General features: G+C 43.8%; 1 protein-coding gene across 2 annotated transcripts; it reads right to left on the bottom strand.

The window, feature by feature from the left end:
- Positions 1-1904: 1904 nt before the first annotated feature.
- Positions 1905-20282, bottom strand: WDR5 (WD repeat domain 5). Of its 2 annotated transcripts, XM_032767518.2 has the most exons (14): positions 20174-20282; positions 17125-17313; positions 15461-15569; positions 13979-14052; positions 12421-12510; positions 11849-11938; positions 10800-10883; positions 9480-9535; positions 9229-9275; positions 7403-7478; positions 6114-6147; positions 5441-5515; positions 4179-4266; positions 1905-3053 (listed from the first exon to the last, which is right to left on the bottom strand). In XM_032767518.2, exons 2-14 carry the CDS (start codon positions 17203-17205, stop codon positions 2953-2955), a joined length of 1005 nt encoding a protein of 334 aa, XP_032623409.1. In that variant the 5' UTR covers positions 17206-17313; positions 20174-20282; the 3' UTR covers positions 1905-2952. The 2 variants fall into 2 exon arrangements, with proteins under 2 accessions (XP_032623409.1, XP_032623410.1); XM_032767519.2 differs by lacking the exon at positions 10800-10883 and having other exon boundaries at positions 2861-3053; positions 20174-20280.
- Between the last annotated feature and the right edge of the window lie 662 nt (positions 20283-20944).

The raw sequence follows: 20944 nt of genomic DNA, 5'->3' as shown, positions 1-20944 counted from the left end.
TTACTGATACATACAGCAATTCCAAAATGGGGGGAATCTAACTAGGGACACAGTGCTCCCTCCTTTCAGTACTATGAGTGACTGCAATGAGAAAACAAACACAGGAGGAGTAAGGTTGGCTTAACAGCCCAGCTTGAACCCTGTATTTATGCAGGAAAAAATATTGACACTTAAATGTCTCATCATCCTAGATGGTACAAATTAAAATATGTAGCTTCCAGCTTCAATTTGAACAAGGAGTGGAGAAGCTAGTAAGCCACATGCCAACATCACCAAGTGTTTCAGACTTGGGCCCACTCTGCATCAGGTTGTTTCCACTGGTCCATGCTGTGTTAGGTGCTTCAGTGAAGACCCTGACTATTGAGAGAGCCTGTTAAACTACTCCCACTTATTTAAAAAAAAAAAAAAAAAAGGACTACATGAAAAAGTTGGCAGGACCTCTACACCTAAACTAAATCTGATTACTCAGAAAATTCCATTATTAGCAGACTGTTTTATAAACAATTCAGTTTAGAAATTGTTCTGCAGCTGTTTTCCCAAGAGTGGCATGCTTACACATGGGATTCACTGTATTTACCAGAAAGCCAGCTCAGGTGTAGCTGAATTTTAAAGTAACTTTTGCAGGTGCACACTTTGTACTGGGAGGTTAATACACTTAAGGTGTTAAACATCAGTTTCCACAGCCCTCTCCCCTTCAGATCATCCACACGAAGAAACAACTTCTAAGTGCCCTGTACCCTCTTGCACTGTTGCTTGGCAGAGGCAATCATCAATATGGTTAAAACTCTCTGCCTTTCACTACTAACTGAAAAATCCCTTCTCATGGATAACAAAGAGTTTGCACTACTTATTTGAAAGTTTAAGATTCGATGTAAAATGGGGCTGCCAGAATTGGGCACTTTTGCCTCCACAAGAGCAGAAAGTGCAGTCAGAAGGAACACCCTGGTCAAAATAAATTCTCACATCTTCTGCCCAACCAAGGTTTGGTATGAGATGAGTCTTATTTTATGGCAGGTGTTTGCCTACTTTTGGCTACTAGGCTTTTTTGTTGCAAATGGTCAAGACTAATCTCCAGCTAGTTCTCAAACTCCCCTTTGCCTGCTGGAGGATGCAGTAACCCTTTAACCCAATGATTATTTAGCAGTTGAGACTTTTACCTCCCCTATATATAGGGCAGCAGAATGGCCAGAATTCTTTTCACCTTAGGTAAGTCTAGCCCAGAGGTGGCCAATCCATGGCTCTGTAGCCACACGCGGCTTTTCAGAAGTTAACATGTGACTCCTTGTACAGGCACCGACTCCGGGGCTGGAGCTACAGGTGCCAACTTTCCAGTGTACCAGGGGATACTCACTGCTCAACCCCTGGCTCTGCCACAGGCCCTGCCCCAACTCCACCTCTTCCTGTCCCCTCCCCTGAGCCTGTCATTCCCTCACTTCTCTCTCTCTCTACTCCCCCTCCCAGCCTCCTGCACACTGTGGGAGGTACACATGAAATCCCCATCAGCGGGGATGCCAGCAGGCGGGGCAGGGGGGCAGATGGGGGGCTGCTGACTTATTACTGTGGCTCTTTGGCAATGTACATTGGTAAATTCTGGCTCCTGAGGTGCAGGTCAGCCACCCTGGTCTAGTCCATGTGATAGTTTACATGTGTTGCCTCAAGCTGGGGACTCTTTCCACGTAACCATCTCTGCTGGCTTCTTTCAAGTGCATCTGGACTGGAGTTCTGCTCATCATCTCTTCCCTCCACAAAATGGACTCTAGCCTCTCTTATAAAATATTGGGGTCAGTGATCTGGTAAAACTTCTACAGCAGAAGTGGGCTGCAAAAAAAAAGTTGGTTTTTGAGGCAGTCTTGTGAGCTGAAGGGACACGGACACTTCACATTAGTGCACTCTCACCACCAGCATACACATAAAATCCCACCTTTTTATTATGGTGTATGGTTCTGGTTTGGCTGTGTCAATACCACACTAGTGTGACAAAAAAGAGAAAAAGACATAGCGACGCTGAAATAGTTACAGAGTCATGCTATTAGCAACACAGGTCGATACGATGGATTTCCAAGATACAAAATTGTTTGAGGTGGTTGTTTTTTTCCCTACACTGAAATAACTTTACAATATTTTGTGAACTTGCTTTTTTTCCAGTAGAGAAAAAAAATGTAAAATATGCTGAGAACAACTACAAGCAGGAATCATTTTAATGGTTAACAGAAAAAAAAGCTGTAACTTTGTTCTATAACAGCATCTATTGAACACAAGTAACGAAAGGTCGGCAACTATACAGAAGTAAGAGTAGATATTTCACCACAGGAGTCTGAAATTGGAAGCAGGAAAGGGAACTCTGGAACTGGATGGTTTTATTTGGTCACAAAGTTTGAGCTGAGTGTTTAAAATGAGGCATCCTTAAAGATGCAGCACTACTATTCAAAACAATAAAGAGAAACTTCTGACAGACTAGAACCTACCGGTCTGCAAAAAAATTAAAAAAATAAAAATTAGACATTTAAAAAAAATCCAAGTATTTCTAGTATTATGACTTAACTTACTGTTACAAAACAGACCGACAGCTCCTCCTTAAGCAGCAACAAGACAACCAAGGAGCAATGACACCTTCACCACAAAGTACAGTATCTCTGGGGCTTCCAATTCAAGGCTGATACTCCTAATGCGATGTTAGAACAATCCATTTGTCTGCCAAGTGATCAGGCACGAAAAGGAGAGACTGCCTCTTTTTCCACCACACTGCCCGGCTCTCGCAACAAGCTAAGACATTCTCTTTGGGTCAAGACTAACAGAAACCGCTTTCTCAAATATTCTTCAGGTTTCCTGCCAACCTAGGTTTTATCATCATTTTCATGGATGTGGGGTTGGGGGGCGGGGGGGGATTTTTATTTATTTATTTTTTAAAAACCACAATTTTCCTGACAGTCTCTAAAGTGATACTGAAAGTGTTTAGCAGTCACTCTTCCACAGTTTAATTGTTTTGTCATTTTCTAGTGCCGCTGATGCAATGATGTTTTCTGTTGGGTGACAAGCTGTTGAGATCACAACATCTAAATAAAAGGAGACAGAGAGAGACAGATGTCATCATTTATACCAGTCCAAGCTGCTTTGGTTCACAGCAGGTATTTTCAGCTCAAATGAGCAGAGTTGCCCCATCATAAGACATGGCCAGGTTCTCTCTCAACAGCAGATACTGACATATGAGTATGATGGATTCATGAATACAAATGTCAGTGGGCCTACACCAGTTGTGAGTTTAATAGCTGGAGTGTGTGTGAAGGTTTATACGATATTAAAACAGGCCGAACTTAGGGAACTATTTCACAGCATACTATAGGAAAGAACCAGACAGACCCCATGTTCCGACTACACTGCATGCCTAGGGTTTCTTGGTGTAAATGAGGACAGAGAAAAGCCCACCAAAGCAAATAGCAGATAGTTGATTAAGCCATAAATGCCCCAAACTCACAACTGAAAGCCCTGATCCTCCAAAGACTTACACACATGCTTCACTTTACAGATCGCAAACGGTCCCATTTGTTTCAATGGGCCACTCAGTGCACAAGGTTAAGTAGGTGCATAAATCTGCAGGATTTGGCCCTAAGATACTGATCATGCAAACACTTAAGCACGCGCCTAATTCTATTTACATGGGTTATGCCCCTGACTACTCATGTGAGTAAAGTCAAGCATGTGCTTAAGTGTTTGTAGGGGCATGGGCTAAGTGTTCAAGACTCTTTGCGGATGGGGTCAGTGTCTCTAAAGATGACTCAAGCTCACCTGGAACTCGTCCTTGGACAAGTGCAGCTCTGGGAGGAGCCAATGGCCAAGGTTTTCCCAAAGTGACTAGTGACTTGGGGAGCCTCATGTCACACGATACTTGTCAAAAACTTGGCCAATTTTTTTCCATATAACTCAAGGAAAACAATGCCTCTGATATGACAATAATTCCTGTAAAAATGCCCATCAAGTGTCAGGGAAAACACACCATGTGTCCTAATCATGCCCCATTCAGGCCGATTTTTATACTAAATCCCATCTGTCAAATTCGAAACAAACACTAAAAACAGACATTTCCAATTCACACCATCAAATTAACCTTAAACGCTATGTGCTTGTTATTTATTCAGTTAAGGAATGCTTAAGATCAGTGTAACAAAAAAGCAGATTCACACCTGTGTGTCCCTGTAATTTCTGTACAATCTCTTTTGTTTGGAGGTTCCAAATATAAACCAGGTTGTCCTCTGAACCAGACACAATCCACTGGAAAAAATGCAGAGGGAATAGTTATTGATGTGCCATTTTAGTCTTTCCTGCCATTCCACTCTAACTGCTATTTCCTCTAGATAGGTTCATATACCACCCTCATCACCACAGCACTTCAGTGCCTTCCAGTTGTGCATTAAGCAACGTGGCTAACATCAGTCATGTGTGGTTCATTCTCTCTCTCTCCCCCTCACCCCCAGGGGGAGGAGAACTGTGCGTGCAGTAGAGTATTTTGTTTTGGTAGGCCTTGAGGTTTGTTTTCATGTCTGTACTCTTCTGTGTCTTAAATCACACTATCTAGCGCTTCTACAGTGCTTTTCATACATGGTTCTCAAAGCACTTCAGAGGTCAGGATCATTATTCCCATTTTACAGATAGGGAAACTGAGGCACAGAGCCAGGGAGAAGAAAAGGGATGTAACTTGCCCAATATCACCCAGCAGGCCAGTGGCAGAGATAGAAATAGAACCCAGGTCTCTTGAATCCTGGTCCAATGCTCCCTCCACTAGGCCATGCCAAAGGCCAAAAAGGCTGATGGAAGAAGTGGGCTTAGCCCTTGAAGCAGAAGGGGGTGTGGTTTAAGATGGATCTTAGTCCTCGGGGGAATCTCAGACCAGCCCCTCAAGAAAGCTCCATCTCCTGCACAGGGATGCTGTGGTCCTAGAGACAGCATCTCAACGAAGACTCATACACAGCAACGCACAATCTGTAACAAGCGGGTCTTGCATTATGAACTAATATGGCTGCTCATCACTGAGGTTTTCCCTGTGTTACTGGGGTACATTAAACATAGCACAGTTCTAAGCACTGAGCCTACACTGGGGCACCTGTGGCAAACAGGTACCCTGGAGCACCCACACAGCTGAATGGAGTTTGCTAAAACTTTCCCCAAAATGGTCCCTTTCGACCAAGACCCCAGCAAGTAAAGTTTCCAGGAGACTGAAATCTTGGGACCGTTGCTTCTATTACAATCCCTCCTCATTGCTTGGAAGTTTGCAACATTAATTATAGCACTAGTTGTACTGGGCTCCCCCCACGGTGAGAACAGTTTTGCACTAAGGGCAAGTCAGCTATTTATGGCCCAGAGAGATTTGCATCATCTCTTTAATTTTGATGAAAAATAAATCTTCAAAAGCACCCACATCACTAAACGCAGCTCAGTAATCACCAACCTTCCCACCAGTGACGGAGAAGTTTGCAAAGATGCAATATTTCTCATTCTTGTGACCTGTGTACGTCTTCAGGCACTGGAAGAGAAAAGCAAAAGGCAAAAAACCATAAGCGCAGCTGCCAATATATCTAGCAGTCAAGGACAAACTCCCTTTGCAGGGCAGACTAAATACATCTGTGCACCTTTCCCACCCCCAGCAACTCATGCAAAGCATGCAGAGGGCAATTCTGCCCTAGAATGCTAACCAATCACTTCGAGGGGTGACCCCAATTTGTCACTTCCACCCACAGAAAAAACAAGGCAATAACAATTTACCAGTTCAAAAAACATAGAATTCCATGTCTTTGGGCACCATAAAAATGTAAAGGAACTTTTAAAATGATCCCATTTAGTCCACTACTATAGAACAAGTATCAGAGGGGTAGCCGTGTTAGTCTGGATCTGTAAAAGCAGCAAAGAGTCCTGTGGCGCCTTACAGACGTATTGGAGCATGAGCTTTCATGGGTGAATACCCACTTCGTCGGATGCATACTATAGAACAAGGGCTGTAACAAATATTATTTATAGTAATTATATTGTACAGATGACAGAGAAAAAGCTTAACCTTATTTGAAACCATCCAAAGCAGGCTACAAACCTAGCTAGGACTTTATAGTAAGAGATTGTGACTGTACCTTTCCTTTGCTGTAGTCCCAAAGTTTCAGAGTGCTAGAGAACAAAAAGGAGAACAAGGATTTTAGGCTTTGTTTTATTTCACTGGTCGTGATTTCTTAGTACATAAAATTTTTTCCATACTAGAGCTTCCTAGAGTCTACATTAGTCATTTTAGTCTGGCTTGGGAATGCAGAGTTTCAGCTAACCCAAAAATTGGATTTTATTTACATGCCACTTGTATTTGCCTCTGTGAAAAAAATATGGAGCAAGTCTTTAAAAATGCATTTTGTCAAGTCCTTTTCTCTTCACACATGAATAGATGCTATGATGAGGTACGTGACCGATAGAGTTGAGAATTCTCATTCAGTTCCTTTCGTCCCCCACATTTTGAGCTAACACATAATACAAGATACAGATTTTGGACCAAGCAAAACCAAGCCAGAACCACATGCTGTCCTGCATCTAAGTAGTTACAGGAATTGTGTAATGGGATGAGAGTTTTTTAAATCAGTCAGTAGTAGGCAAAAGAGACAACGTTCAAATTCTATTTGGTAGCCTAAGTGAAATTAGTCACTGGTTTCAGACAGGTATGTCTCTTTCACACACATACAAAAAAAACCACAAAAACCCCACCCATATTCAAGTATGAGGCAACAATGTTGACTCCCACTGCTCTGGCTTGCAAAATAGCTTTAATTTTGGGTTTCCTTGCACTCACCGGATGAAAAGAGAAGGAACAATCCTGTAATGTCTTTTATAAGAAGACATTGATAGATAACTAGCTCATCACCCTATGACTTAGGGATGGGAGAGTCTCATTACAGCAGCAGCAATTAATACTTAAGGGTGGAGAAAGGAGAGTGGCTGGTCCTTGCTAAGCAGTGGCACTGGAAATATTCCAGTCGGAGAACTCTCAATAGAACCAATCCCCCTGCATAGCTTTTCTGCTTTGTATGCACAGCTATTTTAGCACTGCTGCTTGAGAGAGAGAGAGAGAGAGAGAGAGAGAGACTTACAGCCTTTCATGGTGTTACAGTAAGAGAACCATTTGATCAAGGAACTACTTCATGATGAAGGCTCTGAAAAGACGCAAAGCTAAGAGTGCACAGGGGTATGTCAACAGCAGCGCTAAGACTGCCAATAGCATGAACTTTGCTGATGTTCTGACAATATAATTCCCAGAGGACTGGATTACAGAAATTTGATGGTAGGTATTGAGTTTACCCATCATAAGAATATTACAACAGCATAAAAAAAGGTTACATTTGAAGTTGATGAATGTACTTTAAATGTATTTTTGAAAACCTACTTGTCCAGAGTTGCTGCTAGTATGTATTTGCCATTTGGCGAGAATTTCACAAAAGACACGGGAGGGTTATCATCATCTGTATTGGAAATATAAGGGTGTTACACAGAATATAATGAAATATTTCTCTCATGGACAAAGACTTCCTTGTGACAAAAAACACCTACCGCCGATTACAAAAGCTAGCTTCAAGATTAGTTTAGTTAAGTTTTTGTTCAGCTACCATTTTATACTTCAAGCAAACTGATGAGAGATACAGGTAACTGGCAATGTGAAATAGTTCAAGAGGAAGAATATTTGGTTTGCTACCATTTTATTATTCCATAATCGTCTATTACCCAACCTTTCCACTCCTGCATCAACCTTCCCTATAGTCCACAGCATGGCTGTAAAAGTCAGAAGTAAGGCCCTACTTCATTTGAGAGATTGTGGAACATGCAATACTGAGCTTCCACCACAATTCTGGCTTTAATTAGCTTACTTTGCACAGTCCACAATTTTGCATGTGTTTTGAGTATGCAAATAGGACTGCACTAACGTTTAATGCCTGTAAAATGTTCAAGGCTAAAGTGATTGGACTCAATTTCTACAGCACTTGTTTAGTCTTCTGAATTGTAGTCACTGAATTTTATATTGTCAGTCTTTTTTTTTTTTTAATGAATGTAATATTAAAATATTAGGGGGGTGTGTGTGTATATATATATATATATATATATATATAAAAATCTCACAGAACTGGAAGGGACCCCAAAAGGTCAGGGAGTCCAGCCCCCTGCCTTCACGAGCAGGACCAAGTGCTGATCCCTAAGTGGCCCCCTCAAGGATTGAACTCACAACCCTGGGTTTAGCAGGCCAATGCTCAAATCACTGAGCTATCCCCCATTTGTTGCAGCAAAATGTCTGGTTATCAAAAAAAAAATACAGTAGGCATAACATAATACTTCAGTGTTTATATCATTCCAGTAAATTTTCTTCTTAAACAAATAGCACTTTTTCTAACGCTGGGAATGGGTGACGGGATTTGATCACTTGATGATTCACTGTTCTGTTCATTCCCTCTGAAGCACCTGCCACTGGCCACTGTCGGAAGACAGGATACTGGGCTAGATGGACCATTGGTTTGACCCAGTAAGGCCATTCTTATGTCTACTCTGGCTTGTCCGCAACTATTTGAAGATCATCCCAAGATTAGGGCCTTAGTCATAAAACCATTACACTAAGACACACCCTACTGCTAAAGTCTGTCCATTGTGAACACCAGAAGGTGTAGTTTTGTCTATGTCACTTCATATTAACACTAGAAACTGGTAATCAGAAGCATGACATGCCCCGTTCAACAGGCTGCCCACTGTCTTAAGAAGGGCATCAGTTCTCAAACACCCGCAATCCTAAACTGTAAACACATTTAGTCTTCTCCCACTGCCATGTGCTATTTATTGCACTGGAGTATGTAGCTATCATTTCTGAAAGTGAAATAAGACTTACTTTTGCCATAGCGGTTCCAAGCCAATGCACAGCCACGCATAATACTACAATGACTAGTGAAAAACCCTGTAGTACAGGCACTTTGATTTATTGTCAGCACACGCTGGACAATATTCCAAGCCTAAGAAAGTTTCCTACACATGTGAGAGAGGATATTTCACCTAAAATCAACTGCAAGGATGGTTGTGTATGAAGAGGGCAGTGTTAGGAGAAGGAAAAGAGAGAAACCAAAGCCAATAAGAAAACCACCTAACAGCAGTCAAAGTCATGCTGAGTACTTCATATTCTATACGATAATACAGCAGAGCGAATCAAGAACAACACACAAACATTTGCCTGCTTACCAATCAGTGTTTTTAAGCACTGGCCTGATGCCGTATCCCAGATTCGACTTTAACAAAAAAAGAGACAGACATGAGTCAATACAATACAGTCCATAGCAACAATAGTATCAACTTAGAACTTTACATTTTAACCTCAAAGTCATGAGGTAAGTGAAAAACTAAAAGAATCTACATTTTTAAAGTTATTTTTATGTAAGGAGTCTAGAAGGCTATGGCACATAATAAATGTTACTGAAGAAATACCCACTTACCAGAGACCATCATAGCTACTTGACACTATCAGGGACCCATCACGATTAAAATGCACCTGTGGTTTTACATATGGGGGAAAAATAGCAGTATTCGTGTTTATGAAGAGCAAGAAGTCACATTCGAAAATTATTTATCTCCCAAGTAGTATGTTGGGTCCCAATTATCACAAAACTAGTACGCTGCGATTCATGTGGAGGGTGGCAAGAATTAAGCAACGTGATGATGGGCACAGAAAGTTCAGACACATCAGGTTAAAAAAAAAAGCACTCTGGAAATTTTACTGTAAGTCAGCCTTGCAAAATTCTAATGCCTCATTTGCCTGATTTTTTTTTTTTCCAGCTTGAATACAAATAGCTGCAGTTAAATTCAGTTAGCAGGGTAATGGCTGGGCAAATAGATTGAGACTAGCTGTAAGTTTTCATAACAATTACTAGATTGTTTTAAGAGGCCTCTTGAAACATTAAGATCTGAACTGATTCACTGCTCCAATGTCGTGAGGAATTTTGCTAGCAGTAGCGAGACCATACTAGAAGAGTGCATTATAGTTACACGCACACCTCAGTCCGGTCCATTTATTTTCTTCAGTCACACATGAGCTTCTCTCAAAACCCCAGTAAAGTGAATTTTAAATAGCAAGTATTGAAACACACCCATGAGGGTGGTGGAGAAGGGGTTTGTAAGCTCATACAAATTTCTGGTAAGCATTGTGGACTTTACTCAATTTTAATATCAGATCTGTGTGTCCAGAGCAGCCATAGCTTAAAATGTCTGAAGTTTAGAATTCTGCTCACCTCTGCTTTCATTTAGTAACATTTCATTTCTGTTAAGAGCTGCACACTTTGTTTTCCCTACCATGAATGGATTTTTAAAAAACACAAAACCATACATGGTTTAGTCACTTTCATCCACAAAATGGATGAGATTTTAAATGCAGTTTATTTTGAAGTTAGCTCGTTCTACCTCCTGAAGTGATTTAGAATAATGATAAAGTTATGGAGCAACTCAGATGTATAGCAAATTCAGACTTTCATTGAGCAGACAGGAATAGTCCCCACAATCTGTGCTTTTATAGCAGATGCCGCCTGTTATAATGCCCAGAAGCAGAAATCCATGCTGGGGTTCGAGTGGTAAGTATGGGTCAGTGGCATCTCCATGTTCATTAAGACCCTTACAAGTTATCACATGGCATTTTGTGTCCTTCACCAAGGGGCCGACAGAGAGTAACAGTGAGACACTGCTCCCTTCTTTGCAAAAGGGGAGAAAGCCCTGCTAGATGCAGGCAAACATGTCAGTATGTTAATGTATCTCAAGGCACTTACAGCTGAAACTGGGTCAGAATGCGCAGGCAGCGTCTTGAGGCACTTCCCTGTTTTCACATCCCATATCCTCACACTTTCGTCAAACTGAAGATCAGAGGACAAAGTCACACAGTGATTTTCAAATGCACTCACTCCCCAACTATACTGCCCAGTCCGCATGAACGGATTAACAGGTTGCATCAGGGAGGGGAAAGAAATATGCATGACTACATTCCTCAAGCATACAGACTTATTTCTGCTTAGCAGCAACCAAGATTTTAATGGAATTCATCTTCCCTGCTAGTCACTTAGCACTGTTCACTTAGTGTGGGGATCTTCAAAGGAGTTAAATCCTAACTTTCATGCTTTGCACTTCATGGAACTTTCCCGTGCCAATCACAAGGAGTTTTATGAATGTTAAGCTCAAATATTCATGCAAGAAAGCTAGTATTTATCCCTAGCTTACAGACAAAATAATTCAGGTTTAAATGACCTGCTCAAGGTGACACAGCGAGCTGGGAGAAATGTGAGAAGAGAACCCAAGAGTCTTATCCCCAAGTCCCTTCACAAGCCAGGTGCATAATGCTTCCTAGCTGCACAGAAAGCTGTTGAAATTGACATGAAGCTATGTTTCAGTGATGTCAAGGTTTGCATGAAATGGTCAAATAATCCCTGAAAGAGATAAGGGTATCTTCCAGAGCAATCACAGAATCTGAACTACAAAGCTACAAGGAGCTTCTAGTTCCCAAGCTATTCATGCCACAACAGCCCTCAGTACTTAAGGCTTTGCAATGAAGTGAATGTAGATATGCTGACTGCTAGTGAAGCCAGAAGGAACATCTGGAGCTAGACCTATAGCCAACACTCACGGTGCTATGGGTGAAGGCCCAAACTTCTAAAGCTGGGCTGAGGGCTTTGACTGTGGCTCAACAGCCAATACAGTAGTGATGCTACCAACTCTCCCCTTTAAGACTTCATTTAATTACATGTTATGAATAGAAGAATTCAGATGGTCTAGACCTCTGCAGGGTGTACGAGACGTGTATTTCACTGAGAGTCTGTTCACTTACCGAGCCTGAAACAATGAGGTTGGACTGGGGGTTGAAGTTGCAGCAGAAGACATAGTTACTGTGCCCCTTCAGTGTCTTCAGACACTTGCCCTGAATAATTTAATTCATTTAATTTAATTTAAATTATTACTAGTCAAATATACACAGTCGATTTACCAGTAACTTTCCACTCTTCAAAGTTCCCATGGTGACCTACATTCAGGACTAGTCAGACTGTGATAAAGGGATAACATCGGTTAAATTTCTACCCTAAATCTAGGCTTCGATTAAAAAAAGAAAAAAAATACACAAACAAACATGCTTTTATGGGAAAGGAACAGTTAAGCAAAACAGAAACAAGGTGTTTCCAACCCCAACCCTGTCCCATTCTCATAGCGCATAAGAACCAGGCGGTTAAACTGATTACAAACAAAAGTGAAATGAACCAGCTTATTTTAATTGCCAATACAGAAGGCAAGCAAGCTGCATCGCTGGTGAAAAAAGTTAATGACAGATGTTCCATCTCAAGTTAATCTTCATTTTAAGATGCCCCAAGAGAGGACTGGGAGAAGAGAGAGAACTGAAGCCCTTACCGAGCTCACATCCCAGATTTTGAGAGTTTTGTCATCGGAGGCAGAGACAAGAAGGTTGGAATCTGATGACCATGCTACGTCAGAGATACCCTGAAACAAAGGAAAGCAATTTAACACTGAGCTTTGCTTGCTCATTCACTCCAGAACAGCCAAAGCATAGACAGTTTCATATTTGAAGCCAGAAAGAGAGAAAAGCAAGGTCACCTTAACTTGGGAAAGTCAGGGTAGAAATGGATCACAGCAACTTTAACACATCTTCCTCTTACCACAGGATAGCCAATGACTCAGGGAAGCTTTTAACTTTGCTGAGCCTCGCATTGCAAGAGCCTAGTGGTTTGTTCAACCAACAGTTCTAGTTATTCTGGGACCTGACCCTCTTTTTGAAGTTCATAAACAACAACTAACACATAGCTGGGTTAGATCGATTTCCTTCCCCCTCCCTGAAGAGGGGCTCATCCCTACTGTCTGCCTGAAATGACCCACAGTAAGATTTTCAAAAGCACTCAAGTGACTTAGGAGCCTAAGTCATGTTTTCAAAAGTGATTTAGGCAGCTGGGTCCTATTAACTTTCAGTGAGATTTAGGAGTCTGAGTCTCAATGGAAGTGAATGGGACACAGGTATCATCTAAGTTAGTGCTTCTCAAAGCCGGCCCGCCACTTGCGCATGGAAAGCCCCTGGTGGTCCAGGACGGTTTGTTTACCTGTCATGTCCGCAGGTTCGGCCAACTGCTGCTCCCATTGGCCGCAGTTCGCCGCTCCTGGCCAATGGGGCCTGCAAGAAGCACACAGGCCAAGGGATGTGCTGGCCGCAGCCCCCATTGGCCTGGAGTGGCAAACTGCAGCCAGTGGGGGCTGCAATCGGCTGAACCTGCAGACTCGGCAGGTAAACAAACCATCCTGGACCGCCAAGGGCTTTCCTTGAACAAGCAGCGGACCAGCTTTGAGAAGCGCTGATCTAAGTCGCTTTTTAAAACTGGACTTTAGTACTTTGGTATGTATTTCTTCATTTTCAAACATTAGGTCTTATTTCCTGAATTTCAATGGGTGAAGCCATGAGAAATGTCAGGTTCCCTTTTAAAAAAAAAAAAAAGCACCATTCTGATCAAAATTTAAAGCAAATCCTGTAGGTAGAGCATTATACCATGTAGTTTTCCTAGATGGAAGCCCAGCTGTTCAAACAGGTAGTGTTAGTGCTCACAAAGGGAATGACTTTCACACTGGCTAAACACTGTGCATCTAGATGCTTTATCAGCAATCCACAGGTTTCTGCCCATCTCTCTCAATCCTGACCTGAAACATTCCTGTTATTCCAGGCCTGGGCCATCATCATCATACAGGGTTGGATGGGGGGTTGCCATAGGGACAAATAAACCCTACCCTCAGATGAGACCAAACAATTTGCTGTCACATGAATTAAACCACTATACGAAGGCTTCTGGAGGTGAAAGCTAGCATATTAACTCATTATGCAAGCCCCAGATGCAATACTGAATTACAATTGCTATCTGAAAGGACAGCTAATTAGACTGCAGAATATTCTTTAGAGTTCAATACTTACCAGTTTGTGACCAGATATTGTTTTTTCAAACTTGCCATCATATGCTCCCCAAATTTTAATTAGTTTGTCAGCCGCTGAAAAGAGAAAAGATTCCCAGTTACTAACCAAGCAGCACTAAAAATAGCTACCTCGCTCCCTTAAAGAGAGAGAAACACATTGGCTACTTTTCTGCAAACACATTACAGTTTTTACCCTCAAGCACAGACTTCAATGCATAAGGTAGGGCGTAAACACTGCATGAGTTGAGATTACACATGCAGCCTTGAAAGTAAATGGTCTCAACTAATTCAGTTCCAAAACTGGATCCAATGTAATGTGTTTGACAAGGACTGACCTTTAGTTTCTCATTTTTTTAAATAAATGTATTGCCAATGAGAAAAAAAAAAAGTTACCATGCCACATCACACACTGAAACACTTCTGCCTCAGAGAGAGCAAAACTGATCTATAAATTGGACTGACATTACTGCTCGTGAGAAACAAACCCGCTACCCATGATCATGTTAGCTTGTGCTCTGTAGGAGAAAAAGAGGTTGATATTTGCCAGGTGTTAAAAGTTAGAGAACTGTCCAGGGAGGGAGGAGAAATTAACTTCTAGAAGGTACTGTGAAGAGGGAGAAGTTAATTTCTATGGAATATACTGCCCATATAAAGGCAAGTCACAATAAAGGAAAAGACCAGAATTACTGCCCATGTCTAGAGGTCATGGTGATTTCAGTGGCCATCTCCATCACCTCCAGTCCTGTTCCTCTAAACTGCCTCTTTCCTCGTCAATCCCCTCTAGGTAACCAGTGACCAGTTATGTGGCACTTGATTCAAAAGGAAGTTGTCAGGCAGTTGCAATGGTCACCAAAGAAAAGGTTAAACAGATATCAAGGTGGGCTTTGAGTTCTAGGCAAAAAACCTGTCAAGTGTGTCAGTCCTGTACATTTCACCTGGCTACTTACAAGAAAGGAACAGGCAGACTCTCCAAGATGCAATTATATTACAAAGTCAATGGAGTGGAGGGAGAGCTAGGAGCCCTCTGAGTGAATCCCACCTCAGTGCAGAGAACGCACACGGTCGCTCATGCCACGCAAGGCCCAATTTAAAGACTTAAGCCAAAGTTTAAGTGGTGCAAAGGGTTGCATGGGGCCCCCTCTGCACAAGGATTAATTTCGCATGTATCCACAATCAGTGTGTAACTCTGCATTGTTTTTTGTAAAGTGGTTCTGTCGCACAAGTTGAGCATCTCAAGCCCTTCAAGCCAGGCAGAGGAAGATTCAGCATATTGGACAACAGGGCATAAAAGCCAACATTAATGCGGGTCAAACTTTGAAACAGCCAGCTTTGAATGTCACTTTAAAAAACAAGCCATGTGGTTATATCCTCACACTTTCTGATCACTGTTCATTAAGATTAGCCATCTACCTGTCTCCCAACCGGAGGTTCACATGTGCACAATTCAGATAATGGGAAGGAATTAACGAAGACTAATACTTACAGGAACTGGCCAGCCACTCTCCATTGGGACTAAACTTTACTGATGAAACTGCCTTAGTGTGTCCTGCTAACGTGAACTTTAAAGCGTAGTTTGGTTTTACAGGTGCCGGCTGTAAGAAAGAGTCACACAAGTAAGATGACCGGAGCTTTAACTCAGCGTTTCAGCTGTAACTGGGATATCAGACTGAGCCACTGTGCAGTGCTCTGCACTTAGATGGCAATCCAGATTTAATCCTTTATTTTTTAAAACTTTAAGTTCCTAGCCCTTATGTTTATGAAGGAAACTTGAGCCAGTACTGTCTTCCTGAGCCAACACAGAGACATATTCAAACAACGGGTTAAATTCATCCTTGGTGTAACTCCAGCCAAGCCAGCGTTACCAGGAATGAAGCTGGCCCAAGAAGTCTGAGAAGCGTGAAATGAGCCATTGATCTCAATGGAGTGACCTGTAAAGGATTTTTAAAAGTTGGGGTTGAGGCTTTTTGCTTCTTTATGATTTAAAATGAAGACCTGAAAAGCTCCCCCACCAACCACAATTTTTCATCTTAAATACCAGCAATGTCAAATCCAACCTTCCCTGGTTTTGCTGGCAGACTTTTTGGGCAAGGGTTTCAGAGGGGCGCTGCAAGTTCTCACACCCTTATTGATGAGGCCATGGTCTTTAACAAAGGCATCCTTTCTCCCAAATGCCCACAGGCATTGAAAAATTTGAAGTCACTTGCAATCTGTTCCTCTCTCTATTGAGATAATAAATTCACCAGTTCTCCAGTAGCTCTAGGACTGTCCAATGGTAGACAAGAGGTGAATTGCTAGTGCAGAAAGCACTAAAATATTTTCTTGATAAGACTCTTTTAGGCTCTTTTTAAATATCACAAAACAGAAAAAAGGGTACAAGGCCCCCTTTTCTTTTCTTTTCTTTTAAACCTTTTGCAAGTCACCTTTACATACCAGCACTGGCTATTTAACTGGTGATCTTTTCAGCAGAAATATTCAGCTACTCTAGGATTGCTGGAAGGCTTTGGTAGGATACCATAACATTCCCCCAGTCTGACCCCGATTGTAATAATTGTGGAAATCATAATTAGCAGTAGAAATAATTAAAGAAACCAAACTTCTAACAGACCTTATAATTCCCTCCTGGCTAACTGGGAACGCTGTTTATTATTTCAAGAAACCCTGGCAGTATCTCCCCATTTCTCAGCAAAGATTTAATACTAGTGTCACACCAATATCTTACTACTGTGATGGCATTAGTTACAAAATATACTATGCTGAATTTATGAATACTCTGAAGTGTTACCATAAAACAAAATTTACATATTTTGTGATATATTCTAATTAATTTTGCAAACTAGCAAAATTCAATAAGCCACACTGGACCTCTGTTGTACATGTTGAAGGTTACATTATCCACCTGTATCAAAACTAAGCTCTTTCGAGCAATGGCAGGAATCTTGTTCTCTGTCTTGTCCACAAAGCATGTAGCATATTCTTGGCTCTAAACAGAATTAGGAGAAATCTTGAACAATTCTTTTAATTCATGTAAGTTATTAAAATTCAATTTCTTAAATACCCCAGTACTATTTGTACGTTTGCCAGTAAAAGATGCAAGTAACTTCCATGTGTACTGACAGGAGGAGATATAGTTCTGAGATTTACACGCACCTTGGTCTGATTGGTTGAGGAGGAAGGAGTAGATTGTGTTTTAGTAGATTCTGCATCTGGTTTCTTCTCTTCTGTTGCCATGGTTCTCAAGCTAGCAAGTCAGACGTATGGTGCTTGAAGCGAAGAATGAATGTGCTGCTTCAAAAGGGAGCCTTTCACACCAAAAAGAACGGCTCTAATAACACAAACCTACGAGAAAACGAAACCCCACTGTTAGCTATCAAGGAAATTATTTCAGCACTTAGAAAAAAAGCATTAACACAACAGTGCATCCTAACCATAATCCATGTCCCCAAGTAACCAGTGAAAACACAGTTTCATGCCCATGACTTTGTACCATATGCACTGCTCCTCTCAACTCCCCTTCTTATAAGCTGAACTACGGAACCTTTTGCTAGCCACGTTGTGCTTGTCCTTTTTCGCAGATGCCAAACAACATTTGAACAGCTAAGCACATTACTGTTCATGAGAACTCTTTTCCATGTAAGCAACTGCTGTAGTTACCACAGAATTGTTAACCAGTGGCAAGGGAGGTGATCCATGTGATGCTCTCAGAAGTTGTGGTCTATAGAATACAAGCTCAAGAACCTCAGTTATGATCTATTATCACATTTTCCAAGGCTCCTCTGCACCATATTCAGCAATCACTAAGAATACAGTACAGCTGTGAGGATCTGGCAAGGGTTGGGGTAGTTTATTTCTCAACACACTCCCTGAAATACCATTAAAATTAAATAGTTCAAAAGCATAAGAGACACAAAGGTTTCATTTCATAGAACAGATGCAAGTAATAGCCCTGGACATCTTTTGGGCTGAATGACAGATATGATGCAAAACCTATGATAATGCAAAATATGCAACAGGCATACCCAGAGCTCAAAATCCTATTAGCTTCCTCTGCTCTCTCAATTCACCCATTTCAACCAAGTGTTGCCTCCTTAACTGCATTTCAGAGCAGCAAATCACACTTGTTTCTGCCGTATACTTGGAAGATGTTTCACCTGATTAAGAGCCAGCCTTGTAATAGTCTCAACAGACTCGCCTTCTGAAACAAAACCTGTAAGTGCTGTGCCAACGTTCTGCAGTCAAGGCTTATACTGCAGAGGGAGTAACCTCTATGGCAGCCCAAGTAGATTTCAGCCTGACAATGGGAAATACCTCTGACACAGACAGTAAGGCTCTGTCTTTAGGAACAAATTATTAGTGTAATTTCCCCACTGTTGCTACCACCAGTTCTGTTCTGCTGATAGCAGCTGTATTTGGAGTGACAGCGTAGGTGACTGGTAGCATTTTAAGCATCATATCATCACTGGGGGTCTATGCAGCATGGTATTGCCCGTTGCTTGTCTACACTAGAGTTCTCTTTGGTGGAGATGAGCCGCTGGTAGGAAATTTGGAAGAGATCTTTGGAAACCGTACGTCAGCTTTTCAGAGCGTAGCTCTGGTTAGCACAATGTTATTTATCATTCAGCACAGGAACAAGAGGCAGCTTTCTGCACCAAACAGTAGAAACAGCAAAAGTCAGTCCGGATTCCTGAATGGCAATTGGCTGATGATAATATGGCTAACACCGAGCTCAGGAAGAGACCTATGCCCAACCCAAATCATTAATGCTTAATGCTTCAGCCTGCTGAAGACAGTACAAACTCTACTTCTGTACGTGTGCCAGTCCAACATCCAGTCACCTGCAGCAGCATGGGCACCCAGGACGAGACAAGCACGCTGTTCTCCATGTAATGAATGGTAAGGGCCAGGATCAAGACAAGTAAGTAACATGGGCCACACGAGCACCCCAGAACCAGTGCACAGAAGGGGTGGGGGAAGGAGAAAGGAATAATGCATGCCCCCTATAAAGCATGTGAACCAAGGAAGGGAAAGGTTGATGCATGCAAAGCAAGATACAGAATATGGGATGGGAGCTAGAGAGGAGGGCAGATCTGTGCACCCTGGGCATGGACTGATGCGTACCCCAGCCTAGCACAGGGGCTGTTTCGGGGGGGGGGGGCAGGGACAGGCCTATGCATCCCTGGGACAGGGTCTGATTCATGTGCCAGCCTGGCATAGGAACTAGAAAACGCGGAGCAAGTCCATACATCCTGGAAGCAGGGACTGGTGAGTGCTAAGGAGGGAACGTATTTATGCACTCCCCATGGGCACTAGAGAGAAGGCAGATCTGTGCACCCTGTGGGCAGGGGCTGGTACACAACCCACACACATGGAAGCTAGGGAGGTGCAGGTCCATACACCCTGGGCAGATCCATGTACCCACATGGGTTCTCAGGAGGGGATAGGACAATGCACCCTGAGGGCGGATCCATTCACTCCCCATGGGCTTGGAGAGGGACACATACAGAGGCTAGGGAGGGGGCGGTGCATAGGGGCTATGTGGGCAGGTCCATGGTCCCCAGGGCGGGCTCGTGCATACCCCACACATGTGCAAGCTAGGGAAGAGACAGGTCCATGCACCACCCCCATTCCTCCCATGGGTGCTAGGGAGCAGCCAGGAGCTGGTGCATCTCCCCCACGTGTGGAGGCTAGGGAGGGGGCAGGTCCATGCACCCCCCCGAGGTGCTAGGGAGGGGCCAGGACTGGTGCATGCCCCCCACACACGGAGGCTAGGGAGGGGGCGTCCATCCACCCCCCGAGTGGCTAGGGAGGGGCCGGACCTGCGTGCATGCCCCCCACACACGCGAGGGCTAGGGAGGGGCAGTCCGATGCACCCCCCCGAGTGCTAGGAGTAGGGGCCACGACTGGTGCATGCCCCCACACACGGAGGCTAGGATGGGGCAGGTCTATACACCCCAGGAGTGCCACGGGAGGGCTTGGGGCGGTGCACACCCCACACACGAGGCTAGGGAGCGCGCAGTTGCGTCGCACCCCCCACCCACGCGGGCAGGTCCCGGGAGGAGGTACTGGGCTCCGACAGAAGCCGGCCGCTGCCCGCGGGTCGCCGGTCAGGCGGGGACGGCGGGCGCTCGGGCGCGAGGCGGAGGCTGGCGCGTGCCCCCCAGTAGGGGGCGGGGGGCTCTGGTCCCGTTCAGTCACTTACCGGGGGGCGGGGCGCCGCCTCCTCCTCGGCGGGGAGCGGGGCCAGGGAGGGGGGAAGCGGCGGCAGCTCCGTAGCCGCCAGGCGGGGGAATCTGGGACGGCGCATGCGCTAAGGGTGGGGGTGGGGGAGGCACAATGCCGCTCTCTCCTGGGGACGCTACGGCGAGACTGAAGGGACAGAAACAGCGGCAGGCCGGGTCCACTGGCAACGCCTTAAAGGGCTAGAAGCCTCTTCTGGGTGAAGAGTTGGCAGCGATGGTGGGGGGAAGAGACTAGATGTGGTTTGGTGGAAGCGTGGTCGGTTGGGGGTCCCCAGGCCACGGACGGATGCACAGCAGCCAAGGTTCCTCCAGAGAGCCCAGCTGGGCTCCGCGCTGCACAGCTCCAGTCCAGAGGCTCCCGTGCTGCCCACGTGTGCAATTCCCATTGAAGTCACTGAGCACTAGACCAAAGCCCAACCTGAAACTTCCCAAGCAGGAGCCATCAAGGCCTGACTCTTCCCTGTCTGCTACCCCTGTAGTCATTTACACTGGGCAACATGGGTGTAAAGTGCTGCCTCTGGGAGGAGCAGAGGAGAGTTCTGGTCTGGGGGTGGCTCTCACATACACGGTTCTGACTGTTACCATGTCCACACTGAAAATATGTGGGACCCAGGTCTGCAAACAGTCAACATACATGGCTCATATTAGGAAACCCAGGCGCAAAACTGCAGTGCTGCTTTAAAACTCACTTTTTAAAATTTTGGGCAGGTCCCGTGGTTATTGTGTCTTAT

This window comes from Chelonoidis abingdonii, chromosome 24, assembly GCF_003597395.2.
Source record: "Chelonoidis abingdonii isolate Lonesome George chromosome 24, CheloAbing_2.0, whole genome shotgun sequence".
Taxonomy (NCBI): Eukaryota; Metazoa; Chordata; order Testudines; family Testudinidae; genus Chelonoidis; species Chelonoidis abingdonii.
This window is presented reverse-complemented; position numbering and strand designations above follow the sequence as displayed.